General features: G+C 45.5%; 2 protein-coding genes across 4 annotated transcripts in view; both read right to left on the reverse strand.

Annotated features, from left to right (window-relative positions):
- Positions 1-25,253, reverse strand: part of LOC148131889 (uncharacterized) — an 83,257-nt gene that overhangs the window by 51,533 nt on the left and 6,471 nt on the right. The window lies entirely within an intron of this gene.
- Positions 407-10,238, reverse strand: LOC113431527 (uncharacterized). Of its 3 annotated transcripts, XM_087953596.1 has the most exons (5): positions 9,952-10,153; positions 8,685-8,767; positions 6,505-6,631; positions 3,494-6,319; positions 407-717 (listed from the first exon to the last, which is right to left on the reverse strand). In XM_087953596.1, the coding sequence occupies exons 2-4, from the start codon at positions 8,757-8,759 to the stop codon at positions 3,528-3,530; spliced, it is 2,994 nt and encodes a 997-aa protein (XP_087809722.1). In that variant the 5' UTR covers positions 8,760-8,767; positions 9,952-10,153; the 3' UTR covers positions 407-717; positions 3,494-3,527. The 3 variants fall into 3 exon arrangements, with proteins under 3 accessions (XP_087809722.1, XP_087809721.1, XP_087809723.1); XM_087953595.1 differs by lacking the exon at positions 407-717 and having other exon boundaries at positions 2,354-6,319; positions 9,952-10,238; XM_087953597.1 differs by lacking the exons at positions 407-717; positions 8,685-8,767 and having other exon boundaries at positions 2,354-6,319; positions 9,952-10,156.

Here is a 25,253-nt window from a genome sequence, read left to right on the forward strand (position 1 = left end):
GTGCAGCAAACGATCCGCGATCGCCGCCGGCCACGCTTCCTTCCTTCCCGGCCAGGCATGTGGATTCCCCTCCTCAGAAGAAGTTTGCAGAAGCCAAGCCGGAAGCGTTTATAGCTCCTCCCCTCTCCGTCCAGCTCCTCCCATTTTCTCCCGGACAGAGAGCGCCGCCCCGTAGGGGGGTCCCCCTGCCTACCCATCACTCCCCCTGGGTGGGATGGTCAGCTGGCCCAGGCAGCCGGAGAAACAGGGGGAGAGGGAGGGGACGGAGCTAAGGAAGAAAGAAGGGAAGGGAAGGAGATGCAGAGCAGCAGAGTTAGAAGGGAATCCCCCTTTTGGAAGGAAACTGGAGTAGGCAGGAAAAGGAGGCTGCCCTCTCCACTGAGTCTAACAAGGCAGTCCCCAACTAACAAGATGTCTCCTCAAATGGCCAACATTCACGATTGTGCCATAACGAATAATGGCTGCTTAGCAAGTAGTCCTCAAGTTAATGACCATCATTTAGTGGCCCTTGGAAGCTGCAACCACCCGCCAAAATGGACTTATGTCTGTCACTTGCGCTAAAGACCGTTGTAGACTCCCCCTGGTCACGTGATCCAAATCGAGGCACCTGGGAACTGAATTGCATTTATGACCCTTGTAGAGTCCAGGGGTCACGCAATCTCCTCTTGCGACCTTCCCACAAGCAACGTCAATGGGGAAACCAGATTCACTTAACAACTGTAGCCAGAAAGGTCACAAAATGGAGCAAAATTCACTATACCAAACGTTTCACTTAACAACAAAAGTTGGTGGTTCACTTGTGGTCATAAGTCAATTACCCCTAATCTCTACCTTCTCCTATACTCAAACGGCTCCAAGCCTAATGCAGAGAGGAGGATCCTGGTGGATTCCCCATTTCCCACTCAAGAATTGAACTTCCAAAATGGCTGAAAGGAGGAAAGAGATCCTTCTGAAGTCAAAGGCACTTTTGGTTTTCCTCACCTTTCCTGCTCCAGGCGCTTTGCCAGATGTGCCCAGCCTCAAATTGAACACATTGAAGACAAGATTGTAAGGAAAAACTTTATTCCGCAGAAAAAGTAACACAAGAAAATCTCCCAAAAGCCTTTGTACCCCACCAACGCCCACTGGAGGGCTTTACACAGCATTTGCCACACAGTTTACTCGTTTCAGAATCAGAAGGAATTTTCTCATCTCCCTTTACAGCAATTCCTGCCTGTTTTACACTCACATCTTAGCCTTCCTGTGTTTGTGTAATCCAGAGCTAAGCCAAGCTCTTTAAAACCATCCTAATTTGTTCACAGGGAAATCTCAACACTTCCATAAATGTCGCTTAGCTTTCCACGGTACTTCCTATTTTCCTAACTGCATAGTTCTTTTTAGGGTTGTACAGGTGCAAATCGGTATTTGTGAACAATGTGGGCCAGAGGAATTCTGGGAATTGAAGACCACAAGTCTTAAAATACATTTGGAGACCCCTAGTCTAGGCGCTCCCCTATTTTGATGTTACCAAATTCCTTCCCTGTGTTTTCCAAGACTGGAATGGGCAATTGTCAGTTAGACTGAAAAAACACATTATCATTCATAATTGTGCCTTAATAGCAATCAGTTGCTGCTTTATGATTAGTCCTCAACTTACAGTCATTTCTTCAGTGAATGGTTGAAGTTACAATGGCACTGAAAAAAATGATTTATGAATTGTTTCACACAACTGTTGCAGCATCCCTGTGTCATGTGATCAAAATTCAGACACTTGGCAACTGGCCTGAAATGTGGGGCTTAATTGTGATAAGTCAAGGGCCACCTGTATTTTCTGAAGCTGGTTCCCGAATTGTCCAATTTACCCACCAGAAAGAGCCTGTATTTGAGATGTGAAAGCTAAGCCTTAAGCCGCTTCATAATTTAGGGCATTCATAAAAATCAAGCACAATCAATATCGTATCTCAGACTAGAAATCAGTTAAACACAACCAAGGTTAAAGGTGGTGCAGACACACAGCGCCATCCCTCCAGTTATCACTTTTGACACAACTCTCGAGTCTTGTATTTGTTCATTAGTTCATTCTCTTCCGTCACTTTCTCCCAGTGAAGAGCTCACTGGAGATCGTGCTTCTCTTTCTTCTGGCCTGACTTTCTCCACATGGGTGTAGTAGATCCACTGCTCGATTCCTTCCAATTTTAGGGAAATGTGGGAAGTCAACACCGCCAGGTCTGGACCTTTCACCATTTAGATTGCAATAGCAATAGACTTTTATACCTCTTTACAGTGCTTTACAGCCCTCTCTAAGCAATTTATCGAGTCAGCATATTGTCCCCAACAATTTGGGTCCTCATTTTACCTACCTCGGAAGGAGTTGGAAGGGAGGTCTTGGAGGTCTTCTAGTCCAATCCCCTGCCTAGGAAGGAAATTCTACACCACTTCAGACAAATGATTGCCAAACTCTTCTTAAGAACTACCAGTGTGGGAGCATTCATAACTTCTGGGGGCAAGTTGTTCCATTGATAAATTGTTCTCTCAGGACATTTCTCCTTAGTTCTAAGTTGCTTCTCTCCTTGATTAGTTTCCACCCATTGCTTCTTGTCTTCCCCTCAGGTGCTTTGGAGAATAGCTTGACTCCCTCTTCTTTGTGGCAGCCCCTGAGATATTGGAACGCTACTATCCTGTCTCCCCTACCCTTTCTTTTCATTAGACTAGACATACCCACTTCCTGCAACCATTCTTCATTTGTTTTAGCCTCCCGTCCCCTAATTATGTTTGTTGCTATTCTCTGCACTCTTTCTACAGTCTCAACATCTTTTTTACATTGTGGCGGTCCCCACCTTGTCTTGAAGGTGTTCTCCCAATCGTGCTTTTTTTCAAAAGTCAACCACTTTGTTTCTTCTTGAAAACATTTTGCTTCTCATTGAAGAAGAAACAGAAGTGAAGAAACTTCTTGGATGAGAATGGAAATCCCCTCAAGGGGAAAAAAAAAGTCCAGTTGCCTTTTGATAAAACCACCTTTGGGGGGAAAGCGCAGCCTGGATGACTGACAATCTCCATAGCCATCCGGAAGTGTTAGTTCCCAAATCCCTCCCTCCCTTTACTGTTCGCATTGACAAAAGTTGATCATTTGTTGTATGTTCTGTACACTTGTGAGCGTATGCATTGGAGACACAGGCCTTGTATGTCCAATCTCCTTGGCCAATGAGAGAATTCCCTTCCCATCCCCATTTCTACATTCAATTCCATTTCTATTCTTACTGTTTGTAATCTTATTCTATTCTACTCTAGCACAAAGATCTAATATCCAAAAGTTAATTCCTAGTTCTACAAGGGAACTCTTCTTTGTAATGGATCAAGATGTTTCTGCTGCTTTGGAAGCTCTTCCCATGCTCCATGCATTTCTCCAGAATCTCCTGCATAATTTCTATGGGCATGAAGCAAATTTTGAGAATCAACACGAACCAATTCGCATCATTTTTTTTCCTGCTGTGTGTCTTCTGGCGATTAAGGTCACTCCTGGTTCTGCATTTCTTTCCACACTCCACACATTAATATGGCTTCTCCCCTGTGTGGATTCTTTTATGGAGCATAAGATTCCTGCTGTCTTTGAAAGTCTTTCCACACTCTAAGCATTTATAGGGTTTCTCCCCTGTGTGGATTCTATTGTGGGAGGTAAGCTGGCCACTCACACGAAAACATTTTCCACACTCTAAGCATTTATAGGGTTTCTCCCCTGTGTGGATCCTATTGTGGGAGGTAAGCTGGCAACTCACACGAAAACATTTTCCACACTCCAGGCATTTATAGGGTTTCTCCCCTGTGTGGATCCTATTGTGGGAGGTAAGCTGGCCACTCACACGAAAACATTTTCCACACTCCAGGCATTTATAGGGTTTCTCCCCTGTGTGGATCCTATTGTGATAGGTAAGACTGGCATTATTTTTATAACATTTTCCACACTCTAAGCATTTATAGGGTTTCTCCCCTGTGTGGATCCTATTGTGGGAGGTAAGGTGGCCACTTACATGAAAACATTTTCCACACTCCAGGCATTTATAGGGTTTCTCCCCTGAGTGAAGCCTTCTATGGATCCTGAGTGAATCATTATGTTTAAAGCTTTTTCCGCACTCGTGACATGTATACAGTTCCTCCCCTGTGTGGATCCTCCTGTGGATACCAAGGTAATAACTTGTCCTGAAATTCATGCCACACTCCATGCACTTATAGGGTTTCTCCCCTGTGTGAATCCTCTTATGGTTACCAAGGACACTACTTCTACTGAAACTCATGCCACACTCCTGGCACTTATAGGGTTTCTCCCCAGTGTGGATCCTCTTGTGACGAGAGAGAGACGCTAAATTAGTGAAGTGTTTGTCACATTCAGGACATTTGTAAGGCTTTTCACCTGTGTGGGTCCTTTTATGGACAGTAAGATAACTTGCTTGACTGAAACGCTTCCCACACTCGGTGCATTGATACGGTTTCTCCCCAGTGTGGATCCTATTGTGGTAGGTAAGACTGGCACTATCATTATAACATTTTCCACACTCTAAGCATTTATAGGGTTTCTCCCCTGTGTGGATCCTATTGTGGGAGGTAAGCTGGCCACTCACACGAAAACATTTTCCACACTCCAGGCATTTATAGGGTTTCTCCCCTGAGTGAAGCCTTCTATGGAAAATGAGTGACTTATTTTGATTAAAGCTTTTTCTGCACTCATGACATGTATATGGTTTCTCCCCTGTGTGAATCCTCTTGTGGATATCAAGGACACCACTTCTACTGAAACTCATGCCACACTCCTGGCACTTATAGGGTTTCTCCCCTGTGTGAATCCTCTTGTGGATACCAAGGACACCACTTCTACTGAAACTCATGCCACACTCCTGGCACTTATAGGGTTTCTCCCCTGTGTGAATCCTTTTATGGATCGTCAGTGCTCCAGAATGACTGAAGAGTTTTCCACACTCCTGGCACTGATAAGGTTTCTCTCCAGTGTGGGTCCTGCTATGTATGACATAGACATTTTTTGCACTGAAGCTCTTTCCACATGTGTGACATTCATATGGTTTCTCTCCAGTGTGGAGCCTTTTGTGACGAGAGAGATTCCCCGAATCAGTGAAGCATTTGTCACATTCAGGGCACTTATAAGGCTTTTCACCTGTGTGGGACCTTTTATGGACAGTAAGATTATATGGATTACTGAAGCTCTTCCCACAATTGGTGCATTGATACGGTTTTTCTCCCGTGTGGATCATCTCGTGTGACTTAAGATTAACTTTTTGACTGAACCTTTTTCCACAGTTCAGGCATTGATAAGGTTTCTCCCCTTTATGCATTCTATTATGTAAGGTTAGAGTGCAGCGTTGGCTAAAGCTTTTTCCACATTCCAGGCATTCATAGGGTTTCTCCCCTGTATGGATCCTCTTATGGGAAGTAAGATTACATCGGGCACTGAAGCATTTTCCACACTCTGTGCATTTATACGGCTTCTCTCCTGTGTGGATCCTCTTATGTAAATTGAAATTGCTTTTTTTTGCAAAGCTCTTTCCACACACCGTGCAATGATACGGCCTTTCCCCTGTATGGATCCTATTATGGCAAGTGAGGTCACTTGCAGAGCGGAAGTTCTTCCCACATTCTAGGCATTTATATGATTTCTTCCCAGTGGGGATTTTTTTCCAGGAATTCGGTTCCTTGCTCTGAGTAAACCTCATTCTACCCTCCCTGTGTTGATGCAACTTCTCTATGTGGACGCTTTGGTGGGAAGTAAGGGAGGTGCTGCTTCCAAAGGACTTTCCACAGGGGATGCATTGATGCTGCTGCTTCTCTTTGTGGACCCTCCTGTGTGAATTAAGGTGCTTTTTCTGTCTGAAGGTCCTTCCACAATCTAGACATTTGTGTGGCTCCCCTGCTTTGTGAATCTTTTTATGTGAAGCAAGAGAGCGGCTTGTACTGAAGCTTTCTGCACACTCTGTACATTTGTATGGTTTCCCTCCTTCTATTCTTTCATGTAAAGGAGGAGGAAGGCTCCTTCTGGGGTGTTGCCTGCTTTCATCTTGTTTCTCTCCAGCAGGGCTTTCACCACAGTCACATAATCCAGATTCATCACAGAGTCTTTTTCCACACCTTGAACACACTTGTTTTTCATGGCAATCATCGGTGTCCAATAAGACATTGGTATCTGGACAAGGTAAACCAGAGCAATTCTCCAACTCCCCTGTTAGCTGGTTTTGCTTCAAACTTTGCTTTCCATACATCTTTTCTGCAACTTCCTTTTTGTCTTTTGGCAAAGGTGCTGCTGCCTCTTGGCCAGAAACCTCCATCTCCCATCTGTCACCTGGTTGCAACAATAAAAAAAGAAAAGTTAGCACAACCTTTAGTGCGAAAGCAATCAAGCACAATTGCTCTATTTGAAGGGTATCAAACTTCTTCTAAACTCCCATTTGTTCTAAACATGATGCTATGCTTGCTATTAAGATGATTGAACATTTGACCTTTGGCTACTAAATTTAAATCCCTTACCTAATGAGGCCACGTTCCTCTTGTTTTCCAGCATGACCTCTTGGTACAGGGCTTTTTGCTCAGAATCCAGCAGAGCCCACTCCTCCACGGAGAAAAACACAGCTACATCCTCAAATGATACCAAATCCTGACACAGAGACAGGGGGGAAAAGGACAACATATTCCATGAATATTCTTAACAATGAACACTTCAATGAATTACATGCGAGTCTTCTTCTTAATGAAAAACCTCCACAGCTTCCAAGTAGGGCAAAGACCATGTAGGACAATTTAGTAACTGGAACAGTAAAGTCTACAATAGGCCGGAACACAATCGTAACTGATTAGTTAGAGGGTGCTGACTCATGCAGGATGCAATCTATGCTACGATTGGCTGCTGAAAGGGGGCGTTTCTCTTTTCCCCCGCCTTTTTCCCCTCTCTTTGTTCTGCATGATGCTTTAGATTTACCTCAGGATGTTTTTTCTGTTTTCCTGACTATCTTACGTTCTTCCTTTTGTGGATGGTGACAAAGACTGCTGTAAATTTCCATGTTAAATATATGTTTATATAAAACTCTCCAAGTCTATGTCAGTGTCTCCAACTTCATCTGGGCAGCAGCTGTGCTCTCTACAAAAGCCAAGCTTGGACTTTACTTTTTACTTTGGGCTTTCATGTTCACCACTTTAAAAAAATGCAGAGTATATAATTATAATTGCATAATGTATAAATTAAACGTTAAATGAGATTTGAATGGATAACAACTATAAGATATAAAGGTGATAAACTCTATTTGGTAATCACAGGGGAAACCTTGCTTTTTAATGCCTGGAAGGGGAGGGAATTGTTTTTGGTTTTTTTCCCCTGGAAAAAGAATGTATGAAGTTGTAAGCAGGACAGAAAAAAGTACTGTCAGCCGGTGCTCCATTCAAAATCCAAGAAAGAAATACTTACTCTTTTAATTAGAGAAAAGATATCTTTTACTGGAAATCAAGTGGTAGCAACAAAAAAATTCTGAATCTGAGAAAATGGGTGCGTAAATCACATATACAAAGTAATGGCAATGTTCCCACCCCCAATAGTTCAAATGGTTCTTCCAATTAAAAGTAGTGAATATCATCATGTGGACATCTCCAGATGGTGGTGAGGCTTCTGTCCATTGACCTTGGCATACTTTGATAAAGGTTTGCAGCTGCGCATAGCATAGAAGAGAGAGCAAGGAATAGAAACCTAAGCAAGAATGTATTCCCCCCCACAATTTATACAATTCTGTTTGTAACACCTCCAGCTCACTTCCCATAATTTTCCCCCCTCCTCCCCCTGTTACTTATGACAGCCGAAAGATGCAAAGCAAAGGGAGAAAATCTTGAAGGCTGACAAGTACAAATATAATGATTAGAAAGATATAGAAATTTAGAAAAAGCTATGTAATTGAATTAGAAAGCAATGAGATAATCAGAAATAAGGTTGAGGAAAGTAAGGGAAGGGAAAAATTATTGAGAAAATGATAAAATAGTGTCAAGATATGAAATAGAATATAAAGATTAATATGTAACTGAGATTATGTCTGTATGGAGATGTGATAACCTGGAATCATGCTGCTCTCAAAAAAGATATTTTATTTGTATTATGTTTTGTGAAAATCCAAATAAAACTTTCACAAAAAAACAACAACCAGAGTAAAGACCACACCTGGAATACAGAGTTCAGTTTTGGTCACCACATTACAAAAAGAAATGTGGAGACTTTGGGAAAAGTGCAAAGACCAACCAAGGATTAAAGGCTATGAGACTAAATGACACGAAAAACAGTTGCAGGAACTGGATATGGCTAGTCTAGGTAAAAGAAGGACCAGGGGAGACACAATAGCAGTGTTTCAATATTTGAGGGGTTTCCACAAACAAGAGGGGCTCAACTTATTTTCAAAAGCACCAGAAGGCAGGAGAAACAATGGATGTTAACTAATTGTGGAGAAAGGCAACCTGGAATTAAGGAGAAATTTCCTAGCTAATGGAACAGTTTGCTTTCAGAAGTTATGGGCTGGAGGTTTCTAAGGAGAGACTGGACACCCACTTGTCTGAAAGGCTATAGGGTCTCCTGCTTGAAACAGGGGGATGGACTAGAAGATCTCCAAGATCCCTTCCGATTGTGTTATTCTGTTATTGGGAGATTGGCACATGAGGGGAGGGGAAAATCCTCCTACCTGCGTTGGAAGCTCAGCCACTGTTGATCCTCTACTACAAATAACTGGGGTTCCGGGAGATAAAGACAGGGCCATGAGAAGGTCTAGGAGTGGGGGAAAAAACAGCAAAGGAATAATTGGCTATCAAACATCTTAAGAACATTCTTGAACATCCAGTGCAAAAGGCTGATTTTAGCCTATTTCTAGATTAACTAGGGAACCCCTTTATGTGAGTCCTTTGCAGCCACAGCAACAACACACAGAATCTCATTCTGGGTGAGAGGAAAACCGAAAGGTGTGGAAGGACCAGGAATTGGATTCAGAGGCAGATTATCTCAGCTATGTATGTGTGCATTAAAGGCAGAAATCTGTTATTCTCTGTTGCTATAATGTTCACCTTCCCTTATGAGATACTAAAGGAAGATTACAAAAACTCTTCTTTTACAGCTGGGACTTGAAGTGAGGAACTACTGGCCTTTTTTGACGGCTGGACTTCAACTCCCAGAATACCTGAAAGGTCCGTAACTTCCGCACCCCTGGGTTACATCTTGGGAGCTGTTAAGATATGTGGATTTCAACACACGTGGGAAATTCTGGGAGTTAAAGCCAAAAATCACAAGGTTGCCCAGGTTGAGAAACTATGGCCCACAGGAAAGTGCGACGCCTCTTTAAATGCACCCCAAATTCAGTTCAATTGGACGATGGAAGCGAATTCCGGGAGGAAAGAAAGGCGGGCGAAGAGATGGAAGGGCGTCCGGAGGAGCCTTGAGCCGATGCTCTCTCCGGAGGGGGCTCGTCTTGAGCAGCTCCCCGAAACAGCAGCTCCAGGGAGGGATCGCCCCCTTTTCTCCCCGCCGGTTTCGCAGCCCTTCAACTCCGAGCCTCCTGGATGTGAAACGGCCCCAGAGCAAAGGAAGCGACGGGAAACGGTCAGGAAGGGCCGGCAGAAAAGAAAGGAGAATAAGAATCATCTCCCCCAGGAGAAAGTGGGGACGGCAGCAGCGATCTTAGCAGCGCCCCAAGAAGCTGCCTGGAAGGCTCATCTGTCCCGGCATTTCCCAGGAAAGAAGGGAGGGCGGGAAGGAAGGAAGGAAAGAAGGAAGGAAAGAAAGAAGGAAAGAAAGAAAGAAAGACAAAGAAAGAAAGAAGTGGGGACGGCAGCAGCGATCTTAACAGCGCCCCAAGAAGCTGCCTTGAAGGGTCTCCTGTCCCAGCATTTCCCAGGAAAGAAGGAAGGAAAAGGGAGGGAGGAATGAAGGAAGGAGGGAAGGAAGAAGCAGCTTTTTACCTGGCTCTCAATAAGAATGAGGCGGCTCTCTTTCTCGCCTCGCCTCCGGTCCCCTAGAGATGCGGGCAGGAAAGGATCCGTGATCGCCGCTGGACACGCTTCCTTCCTTCCCGGCCAACGCACGCGGATCCCCCACCACGGAACGACCCCAGTCAGAAATTTGCAGAGCCCAAGCCGGAAGCGCTTATAGCTCCTCCCATTCTCCGCAGGGCTGCCCCCTTCCTTCTGCCCCGGGGGAATCGGTCCCGGATGGGAGCGTCAGCTGGGCAGGGAGTCCCGGGCTGCTTCTCCCCAGGCAATCAGAGAAACGGGAGAGAGGGAGGGGACAGAGCCCAGGGAGGGGAGGAGGGGAAGGAAAGGGATGTGGAGCGCCAAACTTAGGAGGTAATAGCTCTTTAACAGATAAGCAGAGTTGGAAAGGATCTTGTAGGTCATCTAGTAGTCCACACACCCCAAGCAAGAGACCCTACACCATTTCTGACAGTTGGCAGCCCAATCCCTTCTTGAAAGCCTCAACTGATGGCGCTTCCAAGGTCAAGCGGTTCCCTTGGTTGATTGTTCTCACTGTCAGAACGTTTCTCCTTATTTCTAAGTTAAATCTCTCCTTGTTCAGTTTCCATCCATTATTCCTTGTCTAGCCTACAGGCGCTTTAGAAAATAGCTCCGTGGCAGCCCCTCAAATATTGGGAGACTGCTATCATGTCTCCCCTGGTCCTTCTCTTCCCTCAACAGGCCAGGCCCAGTTCCTGTAACCATTCTTCATGTTTTAGTCTCCAGTCCCCTAATCATCCTGGTTGCTCTTCTCTGTACTTTTTCTAGAGCCTCAACATCTTTTTTTATAATGTGGTGTCCAAAACTGGATGCAGTAGGGTTGCATTAGCTTTTTTGATGGCTGCTGCAAACTGCTGGCTCATATTTAGCTGGTTGTCCACTAAGACTCCAAGATCCCTCTCACAGTTACTGCTATTGAGCCTGGTTTCACCCAGTTTATATGTGTACTTTTGGTTTTTCTTGCCTAAGTGTATGACTTTACTTTTCTCTACGTTAAATTTCATTTTGTTAGATACGGCCCAGTGTTCTAGTCTGTCAAGATCCATCTGGATCTTGAGCCTATCTTCTTGGGTGTTAGCTATTCCTCCCAGCTTAGTATCATCTGCAAATTTGGTAAGTTCCCCTTCTATCCCCTCATCTAAGTCGTTAATGAAGATATTGAAGAATACTGGGCCTAAGACAGAACCTTGTGGCACCCCATGGCTTACTTCCCTCCATGTAGACTTAGACCCATTAAGGACTACTTGTTGAGTACGGTTTGTCATCCAATTGCGAGTCCATCTAGTGGTGGTGCTATCTATTCCACTTTTTTCTAGCTAAGAAGTAGGTTGTGGTCTACTTTGTGGAATGCCTTGCTGAAATCTATATTATGTCCATGGTATTTCGCTGGTCAACTAGTTTAGTCACTATGTTGAAGAATGAAATAAGATTGGTTTGGCATGATTTGTTTTTAACAAACCCGTGGGGACTGCTAGTTATTACTTGTTTCTAAGATGCCTGTGTGAGATGTAAGAACCCCCAATAAATTTATACTCACAATACGAAGACAAGTCTGGTTCACAATTTCAAGCATTTATTGAACCAAATAAAAGAAAGCGGTTGCAAGCGTCGCCTCCAAGACCCTTCCCAAGTGGATTGAGTACAAGGAGAGCAAAATCCTATTTTCAAACTAATACATTTATACCCCCTGCACAATGCACACCACGCCTAAGAAGCTCTCCCAACTCCCCCTTATTATCTGAAACTATACGATGAGCTAAACTATAAACTAAAGGGTCAACATGAGATTGTTTTCTATGCATTGGATACCTTATCTTGTTTTACTTCTGAGGTTCACCTTGGGAGGATATCCCTTATCTTATTTACTTGTTATCTGGTCCTGGGTGGATGTTCCTGTTTTCCAAGAAAATTGTGACAAGATATCACATACTTTTAACTGAATACACTTTGGGGGTTAGGGTGGGGGTTAGGGTAGGGTGTAACAAAAGGAGTAAGAGGAATGTTCTAGCTTAACAACACATAAAACACTATTATAAAAGAGTAACTTATTATATTTTTCCTTCACCTGGGAACTGAATTGCATTTATGACCTGTGGAAAGGGAACTTCACGAGGACAGTGGTGTCACCCAAGCAGGAAAAGCCCAAAGGGAACATCAAGCCAGCCATAAAACAAACTTGCATAGGAAAAGAAATCAAATAAAAGGTATTAAAGAAGCCCCTTAGACGAAAGCCCAAATAATTAAGAAAACTAGGGAAACAAGAAAAGAAAACCCTTACAAACACAAGACATGCCAAATCAGCAAAACAAACAGACAAAAGACACAAAATATATTGCAAAGGAGACAGACAGGAGATTGCCACAAAACAAATATAAGAAAACATTAGGACGAAACTGATAATCCAATCAAACCACCCCGCTGGAGTTTACCCTCCGGCGGAAATGAAGACAACCCCTGACAGGATTTAAAACATTAAGAAATACAAACACAAGCACTCACACACAAAAGGAGAAAAAAAGTATAAAAATCAGGGGCCTATCATACAAAGCTAGCTAGCCCCAGGAACGCAGACTTCTTGCTATCTCTTGCCTGCCTGAAAATAAAAAGATCCAGCTTTCAAGCAGTTGTCTGTATCCTTGCACCGGAGCTCTCCCAGCAGGAAAATCAAATCCTCAGAAGAAAGGCATTTTCCAAGCCTTTCAATAGACCCTTGTAGAGTCCAGGGGGTCACGTGATCTCTTGCGACCTTCCCACAAGCAACGTCAATGGGGAAACCAGATTCACTTAACAACCGTAGCAAGAAAGGTCACAAAATGGAGCAAAATTCACTTTACCAAACGTCTCACTTAACAAAAGTTGATGGCTCACTTGTGGTCGTTAAATCAATTATCTCTACGAAATACCTTTTAGTTCAACAGCTGCAAGCCTAATGAAGCCTGCTTCCAGTTTGCAGAGGGGGTTCCTGGCTTATTCCCCATTTCCCCTCAAAATTGCACTTCCAGAGGGGCTGAAAGAAGGAAAAAGATCTTCTGAACTCAAAGGCACTTTTGGTTTTCCTCACCTTTCCTGCTCCAGGCACTTTGCCAGATATGCCAATGTCTCAAATTGAACCCATTGAAGAGAAGATTGTAAGCAAAAACTTTATTCCACAGAAAAAGTAACACAAGGAAATGTCCCTCAAAGCTTTTTTACCTCACCAATGACCACTGGAGGGCGTTAAATGGCATTTGCCACAGAGTTTACAAGTCAGAGTCATGAGGAATTTCCTCTTCTCCCTTTACAGCAATTCCTGACTGTTTTACACTAACATCTTTGCCTTCCTGCATACCTGTATATGTAACACAGAGCTCAGCCAAGCTATTTTTAATCTGTCCTAATGTGTGCACAGAGAAACCTCAACATGTTTGTAAATGTCACTTTGGCAGTAACATAGCATAGCTTTCCTTGATTCTTCCAATTTACAGCATACTTCTCCTTTTTCGAGGTGTTCAAATCTCTCCCATTTGTGCCTTTTGCCTTCTCCCATAGTACATTTGGGCCTCTGGTTCAGTAAGCTGAAGCCTTTATACCTTTATTCTAAATGTAACCTGTTAATTGAATCTCCAGGGATCCTTCTATTTAGACCTGGGGTGGGGAACCTTGGCCCGTTTATAGTTTGTGGACTTCCAATTTCCAGAATTCCAGAGCCGGCATAGCTGATTCAGGAATTCTGGCAGTTGAAGTCCACAAGTCAAAAAAGGAGCAAGATTCACCACCCCTGATGAGAGTCTGGCCCGCCAATTGCCAGAGGGCATACTGTGCATCCGGCCTTGTTCCCTGGGAAACCTGAGCCTTCTCCAAGGAATCTTAGGCCTCTTCGCCATCTTTCCCCTTTTGAGATTTTATTGTGAAGATTCTGGTATTTCACAATGCTTGTAATCCTTTTTGTGAAAAGCAAGGAACTATTCACCATAATTCTTCCCCATTTCCAGTGTGTTGGATATAAAAAAAACTTTACAAGAGGAAGGCACTAAAAGAAACCACGTCATAATTCCATAAGTCGAGGCCAGGGGTCTCCAAAATTGACAACTTTCAGACTTGTAGGCTTCAACTCCCAGAATTCCCCAGCCGGCATGTGTGCCAGAGGAATTCTGAGGGTTGAAGTCCACAAGCCTTAAAATTGCCAGGTTTGGTCATCCCTAGTCTAGGCGCTAACCTATTTTGATGTTAAGAAATTCCTTCCCTATGTTTTCCAAGGTGGGTTTCAATGAATTGGCAATTGTCAGACTGAAAAATCCAATAGTTCATTCTCTTCTGTCACTTTCTCCCAGCGAAGAGCTCACTGGAGCTCTTCTCTTTTTTCTGGCCTGACTTTCTCCACATGGGTGTAGTAGATCCACTGCTTGATTCCTTCCAAAATTAGGGAAAAGTGGGGAGTCAACACCGCCAGGTCTGGACCTTTCACCATTTAGATTGCAATAGCAATAGACTTATACACCTGTTTACAGTGCTTTACAGCCCTCTCTAAGCAATTTATAGAGTCAGCATATTGTCCCCAACAATTTGGGTCCTCATTTTGTTGCAGCAGATCCTGTTTCCATATCAGGACACGAGACCATGAAGGGTAGGAGAATACAGGTTTATTTGCGCAAAAGGTTCAGAGCATTAGGACCCCCGGCTCTTCCTGAGGTGTTACTTTTATACAGCTCACAGCCTCAGCCTAGCCCGGGACATTTCTCTTATCAAGCTATACCATATCATATGTACTATAGAAAGGAGAAGTAAATCTAATTAGTCATTTTACACACTTCAGCATATACGTACTTATCTTACACCCTCAGTTATTTTCCATACCCACCCTTGTTTACAGGAACGTGTCTAGTTCTTTGGTTTAGTAATTTTGTGGTTTACACAATATTGTATTAAGCAACTTCCATAATATTTGCTAAGAAACTTCTGCTAATTATAAGAATACTTTTCTGGTAATTTTCCATTCTGCTTCATTCCCCCCTTTGAAACTACACCTGAATCCTTAGATCAGTGGTCCCCAACCTTTTTGTACCAGGGACCGGTTTCAAGCAGAAAATTTTTGCAAGGACCGGGCGGGGGAGAGAAGAGAAGGAGGCTTCGCTCTCTCGCTGCTCCACCATCCAAGGAAGAAACTGCTTCAAAGAAGCGGGGGGGCTTTTCCTGTCGCCGCAGCTATTCCGAAGCGCCCGTTTCACCCCCACTCCCACCCGCACGCGCGCTTCAATCCACAGTGTCCCGTGCTGCCTGCCTGCCTGCCTTAGTTTCTGGTTGTTTGGGAGCAGCTTCGGCTGAGAATAATAACTATTCGCCTCTTTTACTCAGCCGAAGCTGTTCCGATTCAACCATTAACGAAGGCAGGCAGGCAGGCAGAACGGAGCACTGGGTTGAACCGCGGACGGGGTGGGGGTGGGGAGAAACGGGCGCCGGGAAGCTGCGGCGACAGGAAAAGCCACTCCCCCGCTTCTTTGAAGCAGTTTCTTCCTGTGCTGGTGGAAGAGCGAGAGAGCGACTGAGAGAGCTGACCCAGAGAGAAGGACAGGCTTCGGTTGCTTCCTCCCTCCCCTTCTTTCATTTGTGTCCTTGATCCCCGATCCCAGCAGCATTCACCGAAGGTGAAGAAAGCCGCCATTTTTTTAAAAAAATTCTTTGCGGCCCGGTAGAGAGTGCTCCACGGCCCGGTACCGGTCCGCGGCCCGGTGGTTGAGGACCCCTGCCTTAGATTATTGTGGAGTTTCACAGATGGGAGAGATATCTTCTACTGTGCTTAACTTCTCATATTCCCACAAAACCATAGCCTTAGCTGCTGCTTTTTTTCCTACTAGCATAGAAAGACTGTTAGAGATTGTTCGTACAAAGATGGGGAGAATACATGGTAGAATAACACATCCTGCTGCTATCATTCCCATAAGTGCAACTATGGCTTGGAGACCAGGTAATTTAGGGAACCAAGAGCCAAAGATCTCGCCAAATTCAAACCCATCCCACTTTTGGACAGGTACATGTGCAAGGTTTTCTATACGTCTAGTGCATTGCTCAATGATTTCACCAACATCATCGAATTCCAGACAGCAATTTGTAAAGTTGAATTTTGCACACTCCTCCTTCAGTGGCTAGGAGAAAATCTAGGGCCAGACGATTTTGGTATATTGCATCTCTAAACTTTTTCTGCTGGATTGCTAGTGTGCATAGAGATTGAGCCATTTCATTTGCAATCAATTCTACAACAGCTTGTAACCTGATAATGCGGTTTAGCATATATATTGGGGTGTGATAGCCATAACTGCCATCAGCGGCCCAAATGGTGGAGTAATAATATTGGATGATCCAGTGGAGAGGCTACTCATCATCACTCCAATCCCCTATCTCGGGGGTCCCCAACCACCGGTCCGCGGACCGGTACGGTCCGTGGAAAAAGTCCTACCGGGCCGCTGACTTGTGGCGCCGCCATCTTTTGATGAAAAAGTGCTTCCGGTGAGCTTTTCCGGGTAGAAAGCTCACCGGAAGCACTTTTTCATCAAAAGATGGCGGCGCCCAGCTATGCCAGTACCGGGCCGCGCCATAAAAAGGTTGGGGATACCGGGCGCGCCATAAAAAAGGTTGGGGATCACTGCCCTATCTTATTATCTGCCTTTAGTTGTCTACTTTGCCAGTGGTCAGCTTTTACTACTTGGGGCAGATTGAGTGGTAACATAAAGAAGGCAGGATTAATGACACCTAAAGTACATGCTCCTTTCCATTTCGAGGGCAGAGTACTATAAGCCACAATGCCATAAATCCAGGGTACACCGGGAGGTGCCTCAGTAATGTTTTCCAAGGAATAATTTGACCAGAATTGGTTTGTATTATTTGGCCAGTACTCCCAAGACTTGGTGGATTGGTTCCATTCATGTACTTCTAGACAGTCTGTTTCCCCTATTGACGGTCCCTCCCCCTGTGAGTTTGCCAAACACCATTGGGCTACAATGGGATTATCCAGTTCCCACCTGGACTGGGGCTGATGTCTTAGCATGGCCGTTAAATTATAGTTGACTGAGTAATTCCATTCCTGGGCAGTCCATGACCATTGATCCCCCATTTTAGTACCCCCACATATGTAGCAGCTAATAACATTTAAGGTATATGCTATGGTAGAGGCCAATTCCAGGAATAAATTGCGAGCCTGCTGGGATGGTTGAAACTCGATATCAACTTAATCTATCAATCTAATCTAATCAATCTAATTCCCATTGTTGACCCATATCTGGAAATCCATTGCTGAGGGTTAGGGATAGTAATGTTGACATTATTACATTGATATGGCATACAGTTTTTGGGTGGAGGTACCCTGTTTATCTGGAGATAAGTTCCCCTTGCCTTTATTTGATGCATAAGTGGCCCATACAACACAATCCCAGGTTGGACAGAGTCCCTCGTCCATGTTTTCTACAGTTCCCCTTCCCAGCCCCTCCTGGGAGTGGGTGTGTATAAGGGCAAATATAAACATCAGATCGAGTATACGTTCTGTGCCATGATAACGACCCGCAGGAAGTGGGCCACTGGGCCACTTTGCAGACATCAAATGAAATAGTACCTGGGCTAGTGGCTGACAATATCTGTGTCTGGGAGATGACCAGGCCACTACTCGAGCCTCTACTTCTAGCTACCAACCATGTTTGTGCTAGATTAATCTTGGGGTCATAACATTCATTCTTTTGGTCATAGATAGAGTACCAGGTTCCTTTATAGCAACAAGGAGTGGCTTTTGTCTGACACCTATAATGGGTATGGTACACCAAAGTTGTGGTAACTGTCCTCACTTTCAACACAGATTTGATACATACTGTGCAATTGTTGGGGCATAAGGGACTTTTAGTAGCTGAACCACTTGACCTTTCAGCTCGCTTTTCACTTTTTATGTGAAAGGTAGGCGGGAGATCATCTTTATAACATAAAACTTCTTCCGTCCCGTTGCACCTTTTATATGTCTTTTGTTGCCTTTTACCATATGCACAGGAGGATAAATGGAAATGAGTACATGATTCTGGCTTCCCAATCCTGGCATGTAGAACCCCTTCCGTAGTTAGGCATTGAGCACATGTAGGTAGTTCTGTAAATGCTTTTCCTTTAGGGGGACCTTCATTACCTATTGTACTTTGGGGTATGCGGACATGTCTAATTGGCACCCAGGGAGTGCGCAGAAGATGACACCTTATGGTGTTGTTGTATACGCACTGCCAATATCTAGTTCCCTCATGCTCACACTGAGGGAGATTAGTAGTGGAACAATTAGGAAAAATGGTTCCACTATAAGTAAAATGTCTTCCAGTGGGTAGTACCATAAAACACATATCACATGGCCTGATTTCCTTTCCCTTATCCTGGCCCTCCTCCAGGTCTTGGGGTTCCTCCAGGTTAGTGGGGTCTGGTGAATACCACTCATCAACTGCATCCTCGTCGAGGGGTATTTCCTTGTCTGTATTACCTTTCCTAACCACTAGCATCTCATATAAGTACAGGGAGTTAAGGACACCACTTATTACTAACAGGATGGTTACAATCCAGATAGAGGGCATAAGGCCTCTGCGGATGCATGCGGTCTCCCGCATCCTTTGATTAGCCTCCATATTGCAGTGAGGTATGTCTCCCACCACCACCAATTTCCCCCTTTGTAAAAAACTGCAATCCTTAAGTATGTTTGACTTGCGATCTAAGTTTCCAGGGGAGACCCATGTGTTGGGTGTTAGCTTCCGGGTTAACACCTGCAGGGGTCTGTTTCTCTTAGTCTCCCGTTCGTAGAAGGACAGCTTCTGGAGTGTCACCAGAAGGGGAGATATCCCTCATAGTTCTTTGGAGAGTTACCTTTAATGGATGAATCAGGTGGGGTTCTACTTTCCACTGGGTAGGTGCAGCCAACTTTACTCGAGACCAGTGAATCCACGGTTTTATTTCAGCCACCTTAACAGCAAGGGGAGAACACATAACAACAGTATACGGCCCTTTCCACTTTGGGCTCAATACCTCCCTTTTCCAATCTTTAACCCAGACCTCCTGTCCTGGATGTATGTTATGTGGGGAGGTCACTAAGACATGGGGTTTACAGGTTAATACATATTGTTGTAATCTTTGAACTATCGTATTAAGAGCTTGGACTTGTTGCATTCTAATTGTATCAGAAATCTGTACAGTATTCTGAATATTTAGACGAAGTAGATTGGGGACCCGGCCATATAATAATTCAAATGGTGAAAGTGAGACACCTCTCTGAGGAGCACATCTGACAGCAACCAGAGCCAAACTCAAAGCATCTGGCCATTTAAGGTGGGTCTCCTGACATGTTTGGGCAGTTTTTCCTTAATAGTTCTATTAACCCCCTCAACCCTGCCTCCAGAGGGGCCATGGAAGCTACAATGGAGCTTCCAAGTAATACCCAATATTTTAGCAAGTTGCTGAGTGGCCTTGTGGATGAACTCAGGACCATTATCCGATGAAATTCTAGAAGGCAGGCCATATCTGGGGATTATGATGTGGAGTAGTGCCCTGGCAACTTCAGTAGCCTTCTTTGTGCAGGTAGGGATACACTCAGGCCATCCTGTATAGGTACATACAATGACTAGTAGTGCATTGTAGCGGCCAGAGGGGGGCATATCTGTGAAGTCGATCATCAGAGAATCAAACGGGTAACTGCCCCTTGGTTGATGGCCTGGTGGTGGTTGGGGCCCTTGTGTAGGGTTATTAGCTGCACAAATCTCACACCTGGCACAGACGTTTGCTGCAATGCTGTGTATTTTGTTAATATAAACTTCCCTTTGCAAAGCCTTTGCTAAAGCAGTTTTCCCTAGGTGCAGCTGCTTGTGTACTTGCTGTACTATGTCCCAAGCCATATGCCCCGGCACGAAAACTCGGTTGTCTGGTAGGATCCACCAGCCTCCTTCCAGCTGAGCCTCAAGTGCTTCAATTTGGTTCATGTCTTCCTGGGAGTAATGTGGTTGGTGGTGTTTGTGTGGCATCCATACAGTAAGGTACTGCAGTGGTCCCCAACCTTTTTTGTACCAGGGACCGGTTTCAAGCAGAAACATTTTTTCAAGGACCGGGGGAGAATCGAGTTTGGTAGTTTGCTTGCAGACGTTTCATTACCTGACTAGGTAACATCTGATGTTGTTACCTAGTCGGGTAATAAACGTCTGCCAGCAAACCACCAAGTTCAGGGAGCGCCTCGGCCCTGCCTCCCTCAGCCCCATCCCTCAGGTGTCTGCCTCCCTCCCTCCCTCAGGTGTCTGCCTCGTTCCTCTCTCAGTCACTCTATCGCTCCTACAGCAGCCCAGGAAGAAACTGCTTCAAAGAAGCCGGGGTGGGGGGTGGCTTTCCTGTCGCCACAGCTTCCCAAGCGCCCGTTTCACCCCACCCCGCCCGCCCGCCCGCCCGCTCGCAGTTCAATCCACAGTGCTCCGTTCTACCTGCCTGCCTGCCTGCCTTCTTCGTTTCGGAGCAGCTTCGCTGATAAAAAGAGGCGAATAGTTATTATTCTCAGCCGAAGCTGCTCCCAAACAACCAGACAGGCAGGCAGGCAGAACGGAGCACTGTGGATTGAACCGCGAGCGAGCGGGCGGGCGGGGTGGGGTGAAATGGGCGCTCGGGAAGCTGCGGCGACAGGAAAAGCCACCCCCGGCTTCTTTGAAGCAGTTTCTTCCTGTGCTGGTGGAGGAGCAACAGAGCGACTGAGAGAGATGAGCCAGAGAGCAGGACAGGCTTCGGTTGCTTCCTCCCTCCCCTTCTTTCATTTGTGTCCTTGATCCCCGATCCCAGCAGCATTCACCGAAGGCGAAGAAAGCCACCATTTTTTTAAATTTTTTTTCTTTGCGGCCCGGTAAAGAGTGCTCCACGGCCCGGTACCGGTCCGCGGCCCGGTGGTTGGGGACCCCTGAGGTACTGTGCTTGTATTGTTGGAGCCCTTTGAGCTGCCTCTCATGCCAATCTATCTGCTTTATCGTTGCCTTTTTGTATATCGGAGGCCACTTTTTGATGTCCTCGGCAGTGCATGACTGCAACCTTCTGTGGGGCCCGTACACTTTCGAAGAGGCGTAATATTGGGGGGCCATACTTAATATCCTTGCCTCCTGCGGTGATAAGTCCTCTTTCCTTATATAAGGCACCATGGACTTGAACCGTGAGGAAAGCATATTTAGAGTCTGTATATATGTTGACACATTTGCCTTTTGCCAGCTCTAAAGCTCTAGTTAATGCATGTACTTCAGCCAACTGTGCACTCGTGCCTGAAGGGAGGGGTTCTGCTTCCCAAACATCATCCAAAGTAACTACTGCATACCCTGCCAATCTAATTCCTTCCTGTATGAAGCTGGCACCGTCCGTATATAGGGTGTAATCCGGAGAAGGAAGGGGTACATCAGTCATGTCAGGGCGGCTGGCATATGTTTCCTCTATTGTTTGGATACAATCGTGAGTGGCTTCTGAAATTGGTTCAGGCAATAAGGTAGCAGGATTTAATGCAGTGGATTGTATAATATTAATCATAGGATTATGAGTGATTAAGCCTTGGTACTTCAACATTCGGGGGTTGGTTAGCCACAAATGGCCCTTCGTTTCCAGAACTGCTTTAAGGGCATGGGGAGTATAAATGTCAAGCTGTTGTCCAAAAGTCAGTTTACTTGCTTCCTGAGTTAAGATAGCCGTCCCAGCTACAGCCTTAAGGCACACAGGCCATCTTTTGCAACCTTATCCAGCTGTTTAGAGAGATAAGCTACAGGGCGATGCCATGTTCCCATGGTCTGGGTGAGGACAACTACTGCTACATTCTGTTTAGTATCCACAAATAATAAAAATGGTTTATCCAAATCCGGGAGGCCTAGACTGGGGGCTTGCAACAGCGCTTGCTTGAGCAATCGGAAACTAGTGGCTTCCTGTGTTCCCCAATGTAGCGGCTCCTTATCTTGCCCTTTGGTAGCTTCATAAAGGGGTTTCGCAATGAGGCTGAAATTAGGGATCCAGATACGACAAAAACCTGCGGCTCGCAAAAACCCTCTCAAGTCTCTCCTGTTGTTAGGTGTCGGGAGCTGACATATAGCCTCTTTACGTTCATGACCTAAGGCAGTGATCCCCAACCTTTTTTATGCCGCGGCCCGGTACCGGCATCAGCTGGCGCCCGCCGGTATCGCATCAACTGGCGCCGCCATCTTTTTGACGAAAAGTGCTTCCGGTGAGCTTTCTACCCGGAAAAGCTCACCGGAAGCACTTTTTATCAAAAAGATGGCAGCGCCAGCAACCAGCGGCCCGGTAAGACTTGTTCCGCGGACGGTACCGGTCCGCGGACCGGCGGTTGGGGACCCTGACCTAAGGTACGTTTCCCCTGTTCTATATCATAACCCAAATATCGGACCTTTTCTAAAACCAACTGTGCTTTTTTCTTAGAGGCCTTATATCCCAGGTCTTGCAATAGGTGTAACAACTCGTGTGTGTTTTTCCAGCAGGTATCTTTTGTGTGTCCAGTAATCAACAGATCATCCACATACTCCAACACCACATCAGGAAGGGGTATAGTCAAAGCTTCTAGGTCTTTAGCTAAGGCAGCCCCAAAAAGGGTAGGTGAGTTTTTAAACCCTTGGGGCAATCTGGTCCATGTATACTGTTGCTTCCGACCAGTTAAAGGGTTTTCCCACTCAAATGCAAATAAGTGCTGACTGCTCTCATGTATAGGTATTGTAAAGAAAGCATTCTTTAAATCTATGACTGAGAATGACCTAGCAGTCTGGGGGATCAAGCCTAAAATGACATATGGATTTGGGACCACCGGATGGATGGTTACAGTGGCCAAATTAACGACCCTGAGGTCTTGAACTGGCCTAAACCTACCTTCCCCCTTTGGAATGGGCAATATTGGGGTATTCCATTTGGATTCGGTGGGCACCAGAATATGGTATCTCAAGTATAGATCAATAATTTCTTGAATTGCTTGGATAATATGCCTGGGGTATGCCCGTTGTCGGATTCTGACAGGCGCTTTCATTGGTAGCTCTTCCACTATGATGGGAGGGTGGTGACTGGCAAAGCCTGGGGGGGTTATCCTCAGCCCACAAATGTGGAACATTGAATTGCTTCCATTCATCCTCATCTCTCCGTTCCTTGTCCCTGGCCACCATGAACCTCCACTCTTCTTCTCTGCGTATTGTTACGTTTATCTTCCCATATCCCAGTGTCATTGTTCCATCCTCTTCAAAGGAGATCTGAGCTCGAAGTTTGCACAACAAATCCCTCCCCAGGAGTGGGATAGGACAGTCTGGCATATACACAAATTGATGTGTTATGGTTTGTCCTTTAGTTGTGCACACGAGGGGCTCCAAAGAGGGACGCTGTAAAATACTTCCTGTTGCCTCCTGGATATTAATGGTGTGGGGGGGAGGGCTGGGTTAGGGGCTGGGTTAGGACTGACCGTGTGGCTCCAGTGTCTACTAGGAAGGTAATAGGTTTGCCTCCTACATTTAGCCAGACCATAGGTTCTGGGAGGCAATCTGAACCTGGTCGGTTTCAGTCCCATTCTTCCACCTCTGCCAAGCCTATGAGAGGGGTTCTTTCAAATCCTTTCCTGTAACCTTGCCCTCCCCGGCTTCCTCTCGGGGGTCCTCGGAGGCCTCCTCGGAAATTCCCTCTTCTTCTTCCATCTGGCCTCTCTTCTTTGTTCCTTTCCAGACACTCACCCTTCCAGTGTCCCTCCTTCTTACAAATAGCACACTGGTTACGTCCTAACCCTGATCTGTTGCCCCTTGCTCGGCTGCCTCCTCTATCCTTTGCGGTCCACATCATAGCTGCCGCCATTAATTCAGCTTTTCTTTATAATTTTTTATCTTTCTTCCACTCTTCCTCTTTTTCCCTGTTTACAAAAACCTTCCGCGTCACCTCCATTAGCTCGCTCATGGGCTTACCTAGTGCTCCCTCAAGTCTTTGTAATTTACAGCGTATGTCTGTGGCACTTTGTGAGATAAATGCCATTGTCAACATTCGGGCATTCACCGGATCAGTGGGATCTATGGGAGTATACATGCAGTAAGCGTCAATAAGACGGGCATAAAATGCTTCAGGGCTTTCGGTGGGCTCCTGCAACACCAGGGAGGGTTTTGACATGTAGGCTTTGACATGTAGGGTTTTCACTGTAGGCTTTCCTGCCAAACGGATGGCTCGCACAACTATTGACTGGTAGTCTCGTAAATGGTCCATATGGTTGTAAGGATTCCATTTAGGGTCTTGGGATGGGAAGTGAGCCTCAACATATGCTGCTAGATTCCCATCTGCCCTGACATTAGGCTTTAATATCTCAGTTACTACATTCTTAATCTTTTCCCTTTCTTCTGGATTAAAGAGTCCCCATTAGTTGTTGGAGATCCATCCAAGTGGGATTGTGTGTGTCCACTATAGTTTTCACTAAATCTGCTACTTCTGTAGGTTTTTCACTAAAGGGGCCATAGTGTAGTTTCCAGTTAAGTAAATCTGACGTAGTGAATGGTACATGTTGGAACAGTGGTAAGGTGACCAATGCTGTGGGGTCCTCATGATCTGTTACCAGGTGGTCAACCTGCCTAAGCGGTGCTGTCAGGGACGTTTGTTCTGTTTTGTATCTTGTCCTTGCTGCCACTGGTTCAGCCTCTTGTTTAGGGTCTACTTGGGGGCCAACCTGGGGTTCTCCCTGGGCAGAGGTCCCTGGGGGCGAAAGATCGGCTTGGGCCGATCGATCTATCGCATCTGGTGGATCCCCGGGGCTTTTCATGAAGGGGGATATCCGGTCTAGTTGAGCTATTAATCCTGATGCCCCAGAGGATTCTCCCTCATCTGACATCCTTCTTAAGCCAAGAGGGGGTACGTATGGGGGTGGATGCGGTAGTTCTTCTGGGCAGCTAGGCATGACTGGGGTGGACTTCTTTAGTTTGGTCAATGGTAAAGTTCGTGACACTAGGAGCCTGCACCGTTGTATTTTGAATTTTCTAAGCCATGGGGGAGGGTGGTTTAATAGGTCGAGCCAGACATCTATGTAAGGAGCTTGGTCTGGGTGTCCTAGTGTAGGATGGAATACTAACTGATGAACCTGTACTGCTATAGAGGTGTCTAAAGTACCTATGGCTGGCCACCCCACTCCAAATGTTGGCCACTCTCCCTCACAAAACACCTGCAGTTTATGTCTACTCCACTTAAGACCATAGTCCTGAGATTCATATGCTTCCTTAAAATGTTTTAGCATACACCCCAATGGGGTTAGGGGCACA

The sequence above is a fragment of the Notechis scutatus genome, chromosome 2 (assembly GCF_049901735.1).
Source record: "Notechis scutatus isolate UNSWTSFEM ecotype Mainland chromosome 2, rNotScu1.2, whole genome shotgun sequence".
Classification (NCBI taxonomy): Eukaryota; Metazoa; Chordata; class Lepidosauria; order Squamata; family Elapidae; genus Notechis; species Notechis scutatus.